This window comes from Cotesia glomerata, linkage group LG6, assembly GCF_020080835.1.
Source record: "Cotesia glomerata isolate CgM1 linkage group LG6, MPM_Cglom_v2.3, whole genome shotgun sequence".
NCBI lineage: Eukaryota > Metazoa > Arthropoda > Insecta > Hymenoptera > Braconidae > Cotesia > Cotesia glomerata.
In genome coordinates, this window is record NC_058163.1 from 16,935,808 (window position 1) to 16,948,286 (window position 12,479).

Consider the following 12,479-nt stretch of genomic DNA (forward strand, 5'->3'; position numbering starts at 1 on the left):
TAAAAAATGAGATAATTTGCTAAGCTTTGTAATTTAAAAAATTTTATGTACTTCTGCAAAGAAGATGTTCGCTTTGAGGATGCAATAGATACTGATGACGAAGTAAGTGATCAATATAAAAGTGAACAATGGCATTAAGTTACGTTGTTGGCGTGTAGTAATAATCTAACAAGCAACAGATAAAATGTAAAGTAGAATTTATTATTATTTTTTATTGAAAAATTGATTTTTTTTTTATTTTTTTATTTTTTAGGCAATCAATACTTACTACGAGGATGTGATAGCCTATAATGCAGATTTGGATCGTACCGACTATAAGATAAGTTAACAAAGCCATGGCGAAGGAAACCTTGATACCTTCACCCATTCTAAAATTTTGGTTTAAAAATTACATAATGGAAAAATATTATTCAAGGGTGTTTATATTATATTAAAAAGGGTGTTTTCAAGGGTGTTTATATTTGGAAGGACTTGCCTCCTGAAATTGTAAACGTTCTCAGTTTAGAGACTTTAAAAATTAAATTATTTGATTTTCTATTAAGCAATAAATAGTTACACTGAGAAAAAAAATACTTTTATTAAGAAAATTTTCTTGATACAAGAATTTATGTTCTTGAAAATTTTCAACAATATATATTTCTTAGCTCAAGAAATTGTTAAATTGATTGAAATAATTTTTACTTAATTTAAATAAAGTTGTTCTTTTGTTTATCTATTATCCAAAGATAAATATTGATGTTCTTCTCTTCAGAAATTAATAATTAATAATAATAGAATATTTGATCGTCAGCGAGCTTCTTGAGCCAAGAAATTGTTAATTGAGCAAAAGTATTTTTTTTCTCAGTGTAGAAATTAGTATGCTGAAAAATAATATAATAACGTGATGTACATAATAATATGATGTACATTTCTTTTTATTTTAAGTTAAATGCAATCTGTTTTATATATTTTAGTAATACTCCAAAATTTACTGTACTTATTTGAATATTATCGATGTATATACAATTTGCCATCCGGCAAATTTTATGCCTTCGCATAAAAACTAAATAAATAAATAAATATTATTAAAAAACAAAATATAAACATTTTTCAAGAAGAAATGTTCAATTTAATCAATTAGAAAGTTTTTTTGAGGAATTAATTGAGAAGATGATGGATACTTACTCTAAAAGTCTTGAATGTTCGGAAAGAATTTTAGCGAGGTTCTGTCTAAGCCCTTTTTTAGTATTCTTCAAAGCATTGATCCTAGATGCCAAAACCGCAAGTTTTCCACTTACATGATATGCGAGTGCTATTATCATAATTTGTGATGTTATTGAACCGATACAACTTATGTATAAAAACGGACTCCATGACATATATGTTAGAAAGTAAGCAGGGTAGTCGTTTATTCCATAGAAAATATGAAACTTGTACGGTAAGTTGTAAATAAACTGGGCGGGTGTTTCATTAGTAGCTAGAAGATGATAAATAATTATAATAATTAATTATAATTATAATAAATATAATAATTAATTATAATTATAATAAATATAATAATTAATTATAATTATAATAAATATAATAATTAATTATAATTATAATAAATATAATAATTAATTATAATTATAATAATTAAATCATAAAATTGAAATTAGCAGGTACTTGACCATTATTTAATTTTAACCCTTAGTGGTCATTAAGGGTCTAGATGACCTCAGACAATTTTTGAGTTGCTCTTGCTTCGAAGATATCATTCAAAATGGTATCTGCACTGATAGAAGGATTTCTTAGTATTTAAGGTAGTTGTAGCGTGATAGGCATTTCAACAGAAAATTGGCGAAATTTTTTTTCATTGAAAGATAAATATATTAATAATTCACTACCAAAATTTCAGATCAATTGACCGCACCGTTTTAAGTAATTAATTTTCGAAATTGCATCTTTTACACGTAGAGAAGTAGAGAGATGGTAAAGTTAGTATGAAATCTTCCGTACCACTCGAGCGGGCCAAAGATTTTATACTAACTTTACCATCTCTCTATACCTCTACGTGTAAAAGACGCAATTTCGAAAATTAATTACTTAAAAACGGTGCGGTCAATTGATCTGAAATTTTGGTAGTGAATTATTAATATATTTATCTTTCGATAAAAAAAATTTTATAATTTTCTGTTGAAATGACTATCACGCTACAACTACCTTAAGAAGATTTCTTTGTATTTAAGAAATCATTTCTTAAACATCATTTTTTAGTATTTAAAAAATATTTCTTAATATTTAAGAAATATTTCGTAGTATTTAAAAAATATATATTTCTTAGTATTTAAGAAATATTTCTTAAATACTTTTTTAAATACTAAGAAATGATGTTTAAGAAATGATTTCTTAAATACAAAGAAATCATTTCTTAAATGTTAAGAAATCCTTCTATCAGTGTGTGGTACCATCTGTTATTGTTTGAAGACTTTTGAGATTCATGGAAATTTACGATTTCAACTGCACAAATAAATATACTTTTTGAAAAGCTCGACATGACACCACTTTTTTTTCAAAGTATGCGATATCCGGAGTAGAACCCCGGAGGTCAAATTCATTTATCTTAAAAAATGAAGTTTTTAGTAAGAAAAAAGTCACATTTTTCGAAATTTGACTTTCTCGCAATTTTTTTATAATTGAACAATTGAAAAAAATTAAAAAATGATTGAGTTATTCAACGGAAGTATTGAAAATTACTCTCATGTACGGCTCGAGTGAAAATATTGAAAAGAACGCAAGTAGCAACAATTTTTTCCGTGCATGGGGTCAACTAGACCCAGTATGACCACTACGTTATTTTTAGAAAGTGTGACCACTGCGGGTTAGTTGATAAAAAAAAAATTTTTTAAAATTGCATTTTTAATTTTTTTAAATTTCTACATATTAATTTTTTTTATCATAAATTATTTGTAACAAAAAGTCTAAAAATTTGTCAGATATCTGGTAAATTAATTTTGATAATTAAATTTTATCATAAATTAAATATCTCAAAAATAAAAATGTCTTACCTGGTATAATTGTTGTCATAGGTGCTGAAGATGTTACCGGGCGAAGAAACCAGGAGGTAGAAGCTGCAAAAACGAAGCTAGCTCCAATTTTAACATAAAATTTACCTTTTTTTATGTAGCCCATAAATATGTAGATTTCTTCGGGATTTGCAAAAGCACTGACACGATAATCTTTCATGCACTCATCAGCAACTTTTCTCAGTTTATCGATGTGAATTCTCAGCAGCAAAGTTCGCAAATAAATTTGAGTAAACGGCAAACTTTCCGCGAGAAGATTAACTATTTTCTTCAAATTCGGCAGGCAAAGGAACATTGCAATGTACTCAGTGATCATTATGTAAGTGAAGTAAGCGAGACATACACGGAAAGAAAATTGAAGGAGTTTTTACTATTTTACTATTGTAATTTTTACTAAATAAAATAGTAACGGTGGACTATATTTCTCATTTAGTAATTTTTACGATCTACTATTGTAAATTTTATCCAACAAATAAGACTAGCAAAAGTCTTAAAAAGTCGGATACTATAGAGCAAACTATCCTAATATAAATTGAGATGAAATCTAATATTGAGATGAAATGTATGTGGCATCAAACTATTCGTAACGTGATTGGTCGAATATATCATAAGCATGAAAATATATGCAAACGCTATAGAGTCAGGCGCGCGCAAATTCAAATTTAGTACAATATATGTTTGTAAACTTTACAATTCAGCTATTGTAAAAATTCACAGTTGGTTTTCTTAAAAGAAATATTAGGGAGGGAGAGAGATAGAAGGTTGGACTAATTGGTACCTGAACAGTAATCGAAAAAAGAAACCGACATTCTCGTGCTATTTGGGAATCGAACCCAGAACTCTGTGTTGGCAGCCAAAGACTCTCCCTCTACGCTATCTGAGGTAAACTAAGACCCACATCCTTTAACATTTACATAAACTCGGAGTCTAGCGCTGTGCACGGCCATCACTCACACTAATTGAGAAACATTCCAATTCAACTATTGTAAAATTTGCTATAGTTCTATTGGAAAGATACAGAAGCAGCACTGGAAATTTTCATCTCTTACTTTTTACAATAGTAATATTGTATTTTTTAATGAATAAATAGTATTTTTTCTTCTAAAATATTTCACAATTAATAGTAATAAAAGTATAGTCCAGCTTTACAATAGTTGTATCGTAAATTTTCCCAGAAATTTTTTCCCGTGTACGTTGTTGAGATATAGATTCGGTTCCAGAGGCCAAACTCCGATTCCTTTGGATATAAATCTCACCCAACCCAGCATTTTCATACCCTTCTTCAGCTCTAATTTATCCTGTAATTTATGATTTACAGAAACAAGAATTTTTTCCTTTGTTTTCGCTGATAATGATGATTCATTGAAAATCGATTACACTTACGCGACCCTGGGTTTCCATGCGTCTAATTTCTTCAGCGGATAGCAAGAAAATAGTGGGAAAAGCATTATGCCAACTTACGATGTAAAGTAGTTCAAAAACAGCAGAGAAGGGGTAAAAAGTTTAATAACTGATAATTTAATATAACTTTAGTTTATAATCGCACTATACATTTTTTATGCGAATGTAATCTACTTTGGATCTAACCTGGCGATGTTCTTCGCAGTTCAGTTCAGTTCTTCTTCTGGTAATTTTGAAATTAATTTAAATACGCACAATATTGGATTTGCTGAGTGCATATTTATTTTAAAAGTCTTTTTTGGAAAATTTTATAATTGTTTGGTAATGTGAAATTATTTCTTAAACGATTTTAATGATGTGAATCTTCAACACAAAAAAGGTAAATTTAAAAAATTTTACTTTCAATTCTTTAAATTAAAAATTTCTATAATTTTCGGTATTGCAGGAAATTAACTAAAAATATATATTAATTATAAACTTTTATTCAGTTATACTATAACAATATTCAACAATTTAACTTTAAAGCTCAAAATCATTCGCTGAGTAAAAAGTTCCTTAAAATAGAAAGATATCCCATCGCGGTTTTTGTGACGTCGGTTAAAGTGCTGTTACTGAACGTCAAAAAATTTCCGGCGGTTAATCCTAAAGGTTTTTGGCTCCGATTGATGCAAAATGCAATATCTTTCATACAATCCGGATGGTCATACCAGCCGCAATTCCAAAATGCGTCGCGAACATTATTACTCTGAGAAAACAAAACCAAGTTTGATAAATTGATAATATAAATAAATAAATAGATAAATAAATAAAAAATAAAAAATTGTACCTGAGCTAAAAGATGTTCACTGAGAATACAGAAGATGCTTATCACCAAATAGACAGTCAATATAAAAACAAAGTACGGCATCAAATTATGACTCACACCCGAAATAAGCGTCTGACAAAAATTAAAGAAGAAATACTTTATAGACTGACATCAAATTTTTTGTAGATTTCATAGAAATCTAACTATTGCATTGGTCCTCATGACGGAACTTTTGAAAAATTTTGCTATATTTCGACTCAGCTCGTCAAGCGGATTCAGAAAATGCTTATGGTTCAAAAAGTTTATATATATACGATATAATCGGCTTTGTCTCTTCTCTAACTTTCGCAATTTTGTACGGATTTCAATAAAACGTAACATACTCATTCTTAGAACGATTTCTGAGGTTAAGTTCTAAAATGAGCCAAATATGTCGATTAATTTAGAAATAAGAGCAATTCAAAAATTTTCAAAAATCGCAAAAATTTTCACTTTTACCGTAATTTCATGCAATTACAATTAAGTGCGATATCATATTAAATTTCTGTAAATTACATCTGAAAGCTTATTTAATAAGCTTTAATTTCATCGTTATTTATTTTTCTAAATTCAATAGTTTAGGAATGACAGCAATTTAAAAATTTTGGAAAATTTCAAAAATTTTTAATTTTATCTTATTTCCGTGCAATAAAAATTGAAAGCGATATCAAATTTCTGTAAATTGCTTCTGAAAGCTGATTAAACAAGCTTTAATTTGCATACCTTACTATCAGTTTAGGCCAAAAATTATCTACTTTCTCAGATAAATTCAATGAAATTTTACTTTTGACATTATTGTTTTATTGTAACAGAAGTTGTACATTATTATTATTAGTAATATTATTTTATAAAAAATATTTTTTTAATCGAAAAATCTACTTCCATTTCGACTGTCGAATGGTCTTTTTATTTTTGATACGTACCACAAGAATTTGGTAGCCAATGATTGTCAGTAGTATTGTGCCGTTGATAAAGTATATTAACAACGCTATGGCATATGAACTTTTTATTCCTTCTCCCATTCTAAATAATTAAATTTAATCAATTAATAAATCCTGTAGAGAAAGAAGAATTGATGACTACCTACGCCAAAAGTCTAGAGTGCTCCGCAATAATTTCATTTAGATCACTTCTGAATCTCACACCTTGGTACTTCAAAGCATGAATCCTGTTCGCCAAAACTGAGAGCTTTCCGGTAACGTGAAATGAAAGTATGATTAACAGCCATGCTGAAGTAACAGCACCGACACCACTGATGACCGCGAATGGACTATGGGAGACATATGTCAGTACGTAGGTACGATAGTCACTTATTTTGTAAAAAACATGGAATTTGTAAGGTAAAACGTATGTAAAACTTGTTTCGTTGTTTGCTGTAAATTAATCAAGCGCGATGAAGAAAGTATGAGTAAATTAAATTATACTTTTTATAAATTTTTTCTAGAATAACTCACGTGGTGGCGATGGAGAAGTTATGGGACGTATGTACCACGAAGTTGCGGTAGAAATGACAAAAATAGCAGCATATTTCACAAAAAATTTACCTTTTTTGACGTACATCAGAAATTCTTGAACTTCGTCAGAGTTTCTAAACGCACTTACCTGATAATCCTTCAGACATTCAGAAATAATTCCACCCAACTTTTTAATGTGAACCCTCAACATCAAAGTCCGTACGTACATGTGCGTAAACGCTACAACTTTCTGTGAGATTGTTAGAGTAACTCTCTTGAGATTTCAATGGGAGGCAGTAGAATAAATTCTTATCCAACTCGGTAATCTCATGAAGTATAGGTTATAAAAGTACACGAAACATATGATTTGAAGAGATAATAATTGAGGCTCCCTAATGGCCACACTCCGATGGCATTTTTGGACATTATTCTGCGCCCAGTTAAACACCACCCTGGCTCCCTCGTCCCAGGTCACGCTGATCCTGTGATTTTTTTTTTTTTGTAATTATAGGAATATTTTTTTCTATTATTTCTTTCTTGTTGCTAGGGTAAGTTTATGTGGAAATGCCTGAAGATACTTACGCTGACTGTGCAGTTCCATGACTGATTTGCAGCTGATTACCAGCGGAAAAAGTGGAGGACAAATATATTGTGATAACTTCCGAAGTAAACTTTACTTTCTTTAAGTGGGAGAGGGGATGAGCAGAAAGCTTGTTTTGCAGCAACAATAAAATATTGCAATTTCAGTTTGTAATCGCATTATGCATTTTTATGGAAAATTTAATTCAGAACTTGGGCTCCTAAGCTGGGATATTCTTAGTAAAGTTTAACGTAGTACAGGGCCCTCTTAGGAAGTAACAACGTTGCATTTGTGGAAAAATATTTTAGTAATCTTTGTGACATTTGATCATACTACAGGTTTTCTTTTCGCAAATCGATATTACTTGTTTTGTAGTGTTATTTAAAGATTTTTCAATGAATGAAAATTGTAAAAACTATAATTCTGTTATTTATTTATTTTATTTCATTTATTTATTTATCTCATTTCTCCCCTGAACCTAAACATTCTTTTTAAATGAATATTCTTTAAATTACACAGTAAACAATTTTTCGTCATTGTGTAAAGTGTAAAAATTCTTTTGTGTAGAATATTACACTTTAGTGTGTAGAATTCCTCACATCCTCATGCACTTAATAGAAGGATTTATATGTATCAAAAATATTTGTTAATAAACCAAATCATATATTAGAAACCATTTTTAAGTATTGAATGAAGATTTGTTAGTATTTAAAATGATTTGTTTGTATTTAATGAATCTGATATGTATTGTTAAATGATTAATAAATATTTTTCGAACACTAAGATATATTTATTAAATACTAAAAAGTGGTCTCTAATAAATGATTTGTTAAATATTGACAAATATTTTTAACTATAAACAAATCCTTCTATCAGTGTGTGTTGATTTAACACACTAGAATGTGAAATTATCATTAGTTTGTGTAAAAATAGTTAGTAACGTAAATATTTGTGTCAAATTTGACAAAAAACTTTACTGTGTATAAGATATAAATTATAAATTTTTAATTCTGAAATTTTTGGCTCGAAAATTGCACAGAAATAAGTTTATTTGGCGATGCCTGAAAAAATTAACAGTGTTATTAATAATATTGCAAAATATGTTTCTGAGATTAAAGCGGAAAGCCTGGAAGGAGCCACCATGGTCCATTTATCACGTAATTTCGACTCGAATTGGTGGCTTTCAATAGCCGGTTATTATATCTGAGAAGAAATGGGAAATAAAATTTAAAAGAAGGTAATAATTTTAGATGATAAAATAAATTTTTATTAATAACATTAAGTGTATGAAAATAAATATTAATTCATAGTTTTCTTTCTTTTCAAGATTGTTTTGTAAGTAAAACATTTCTTAGAACACTCAAGTATCCCATGGCCGTCTTCGTTACCTTAAACAAGAAAAGTTAACAATTATAAATTAAATTTTAACTTGTTATGAAGCTATTCAAAAGCTCACTTCTGTTAATGTGTTGTTACCAAATGTAACAAAAGCCCCAGCACGGAGACAGAGCGGTTTTTGTGATCGTTTGATACAAAAAATAATATCTTTTGTACAATCTTGATCCATGTTATACCACTGACAATTCCAAAATGCATTTGAAACTTTCTTCGACTTGAAACAGTAATGAAAATTTTTTTTTGTTTTTTAGTGAAGATCGAATCGTAAAAAATTTACAAATAGTCTCATAAGGTTAAAAAAATTTATAAAAAACAAACCTCTGCAATAAGATGTTCACTCAATATACAAAAAATAGTTATAACAAGATACACCGTCATTATAAAAACAAAGAAAGGCGTTAAATTTTTCTTGATCCCCAAAGTAAAGATCTAAAAGTATCAGAAAATTTAAATGTATTTTAAATATCACTAAAATATTTACAACACTGCTTACTAGCAATATTTGGTAACCAATAATGCAGATTAATATACTTCCGTTCATCAAGTATATCAATAATGACGTAGCATATGCCTTTTTTATCCCCTCGCCCATACTGCGAAGTAAAAACTTTAACTACAATGAAAAAGTTTTAATGTATAATATTAAAATTTACGCACTTCAGTAATCGGCTGTGCTCAAAAATAATTTCATTAAGCTCTTTTCTATGTCCTTCTTTTTTGTATTTCAGAGCATCGATCCTCGTTGCCAAAACTGCCAGCCTTCCGCTTACGTGGAACGAAAGCATTATTAGAAAACATCCTGAAGTAACGTGGCCCAATCCGCTGATAAAAGCGAATGGACCATGTGAGATGTAAGTCAGAACATAAGCACGGTAGCTGTTGATTGGATAGAAAACATGGAATTTGTAAGGCAAAACGTAAGTAAATTTTGTGATTGTTGAATTGTCTGATGCTGTAGAAAAAAAATTTCATAATTATAATTGATGAGTATACTCATAATTATAATTATAATTATAACTATAATTAATGAAATTAAAGTTAGCAGTCACTTGACCATTCTTTAGTAGATTTCATAGAAATCTAACTATTGCATTGGTCCTCATGTCAGAATTTTCAAAAAATTTTTGTACATTCTTACTCAGCTCATCGATCCGAGTCAGAAAATGTATATGGTTCAAAAGTTTATATATATATATATATGATATAAACGGTTTTGTCTCTACTCTAACTCTCACAATTTTTAACGGATCTCCATCAAACTTCGCGTCCATATTCTACGGATAATTACCTATACGAGGTTAAGTTCGAAGATGAGCTGAATCGGTCGGTTATTTTAGAAATACAAGATGATTCAAAATTTCGAAAAATTCAACTTTTTTTTGAAGTTCGCCTTGTAATAATTCTTTTTTGATATTGGGTGCATCGCCTCATAGCGCGAAGCGCGTGAGGGTTGTGCTTTAAGCTACTCGATCCAGTACGAAGGTCAAGCAATTTTGTGATGCTTTTAAATGCCTTCTTTTATCCCGAATTCATTTTAAGAACTTACATACAATGATATAAGTAGATGTACACCGGAAAAACACTTAAATTAAACCATCTTTTACTTTCTAAAATCATTTCATGTTGCTATTTTGGAAAAAAAAACGTTTTGAAAAAAATTTTACGTGGACGTCCGGATGTCACCCCATTTTGGATGTACCAACGATTACTCCCCGAACAAATTGATATTTCAAGTCCGGACCTTTTTATTAGTTTAAGAATTCGATTAACTAGGTCCGTATTTCATATCAGTGATTCAGTTTACGTATTTTTTTTTTAATTGAATTTTTATTAAAATTCACTACGCGATACAACCGTACAAAGCCAAACGAACTTTTCTTATTTGTCACGTGGAAACTATGGCGCCACTTGATCAAGCTAGATTTTTTTAGACTGCGAGCGCATATGACAAGAAAAAAAGGCGCTGATTTTTAAAAAAAAAATATAAAATACTCTGTACCAAACTACTTAATTCTAATTTTTTTTTTTTTAATCAATAAACACAATTAATTTTTCTTAAAAATGAATGAGCGTCATGAGGCGTGCACTTTTGGATTTTCAAAACTTTTTATAAATTGCATCTTAAAAGCTTATTTAATAGCCTTCAATTTCCATGCTTATTTATAGCCCTCAATCAATTAGATCATGAATAAGAGCAGATTAAAATTTCAAAAGTCGCGAAACAATTTTACTATTTTGGTCCTCTGTGCAATAACTTTTGAATAAGCAATAATTTCAGTGAATCCCGGAAAAAATAGACCTGGAATAGATATTTTCGATACTTATGTGCGAAGTGAGGCATTCACAGGGCTTAAAAATTGAGACACGAGTCTAAGAAACGTTGCGTTTACAATGGGGCCGAGTACGCAGATTACCCCCACGCGCCGTTATTTACAAAGAAATATTGTAATTAGCTGAACTATATTAGTTATCAAAAAATTACAAATAATACACCCAGTTCTGGTTAGTAGTTGCACAGAGTAGAACATATGATCGACAAGCTGCTATTCATGTGTGGTTATTTGGTATGCGCAGGCGCTAGAATTAATATCAGTATGCTTGATAGTTTGATTTGTAGTGGTAGTGGCGGACATGTCTTCATATACATTCTATGAATCTTATACATTTATTGTAGTTAATTTTCATTCCTGCACGGTCAAGCAGTTGGAAAGTTTGACTCGCCTACTTTCCCGCACGCTACTATAGTGGTGTGTAACCCACATCACGAGAATACGCAACTTTGCGTTTGCTGAGCAAAGGCGTTTCGAATGTTCGAACTTTGGAAGCAGGAGTTACAAAAATTTTAAAGTCATGGAAATTTATATTATTTCATATTTATTAAATTTCTATTATTATTATAATTTTTATTTTATAATAATTTTAATGAAATGATATGAATTTTTTCATAATTTTAAAATTTTTTCGGGTCTATTTTTCCGATTACCAATTTCAGTACCATATAATGTGTGGAGTCTCAAAAGTATGTCCTATTCACGCTATGCTAATTATGAAATTTGCTGTTATTTGCACTGGTGTGTTTTTTTTATACAATCCTAGTAGTTTTTGTTTCTATTTTATTATGAAATCTATTTCCATTTCGACTGCCGAATGGCTTTTAAATTTTATTTAATAAAAATTTTTTTTCAAAAATTATTTAATAAAACAATATTTTTTCCAAAAATTATTTTTTAAAAATTGAATTTTGTTTGAAGTGTCAATTTTTATTTCTCATTTTTTGTCATTATTAATTGTTAAAAAACTTATCAAATGTCTGTTAAATTAATTTTCATTACTTAATTGAAATAATTTTAGATTGACTTACGAGGTGCTTGAGCTGAAGATGATGTTATCGGACGAGATGAACCAAGAAGTGACGGTCATAACGACGAAAATCGTAGCATATTTAACAAAAAATTTACCTTTCTTCATGTAACCCATAAACAGGTAAACTTCTTCAGAATTTTTATACGCACTTACATGATAATCCTTCAAAGATTCAGAAATAATTTCACGTAATTTTTCAATGTGAACTCTCAGCATCAAAGTTCGAATGTAAATATGAGTGAAAGCCAGATTTTCGGTGAGATTGTTGATGACTTTCTTTACATTTGGAAGGCAGTAAAACAAATTAACGTACTCGGTAAACATTATGTACGTAAAATATAAAAAACTTAGGTTGAAGAGATAATAATTGGGTTCTAATGGCCACACTCGATGCA

The 12,479-nt window shown here is 29.4% G+C and overlaps 2 protein-coding genes and 2 pseudogenes across 2 annotated transcripts in view; 1 reads left to right on the top strand and 3 right to left on the bottom strand.

The window, feature by feature from the left end:
• LOC123268014 overlaps nucleotides 1-4,691 on the bottom strand; it is a 14,979-nt gene extending 10,288 nt beyond the window's left edge. Inside the window, exons 1-6 of the mRNA XM_044732897.1 lie at nucleotides 4,428-4,691; nucleotides 4,238-4,342; nucleotides 3,027-3,387; nucleotides 1,165-1,456; nucleotides 269-368; nucleotides 52-165 (exon numbers count right to left, since the gene is read on the bottom strand). Of these exons, the coding sequence (XP_044588832.1) occupies nucleotides 52-165; nucleotides 269-368; nucleotides 1,165-1,456; nucleotides 3,027-3,387; nucleotides 4,238-4,342; nucleotides 4,428-4,445 (990 nt within the window). The 5' untranslated portion in view covers nucleotides 4,446-4,691. The remainder of the gene's footprint in view (nucleotides 1-51; nucleotides 166-268; nucleotides 369-1,164; nucleotides 1,457-3,026; nucleotides 3,388-4,237; nucleotides 4,343-4,427) is intronic.
• LOC123267761 overlaps nucleotides 1-12,479 on the top strand; it is a gene marked incomplete in the record, with an annotated part of 391,343 nt that overhangs the window by 189,721 nt on the left and 189,143 nt on the right.
• On the bottom strand, nucleotides 4,908-7,344 carry LOC123268015 (annotated as a pseudogene).
• LOC123268017 overlaps nucleotides 8,614-12,479 on the bottom strand; it is a 4,199-nt pseudogene continuing 333 nt past the window's right edge.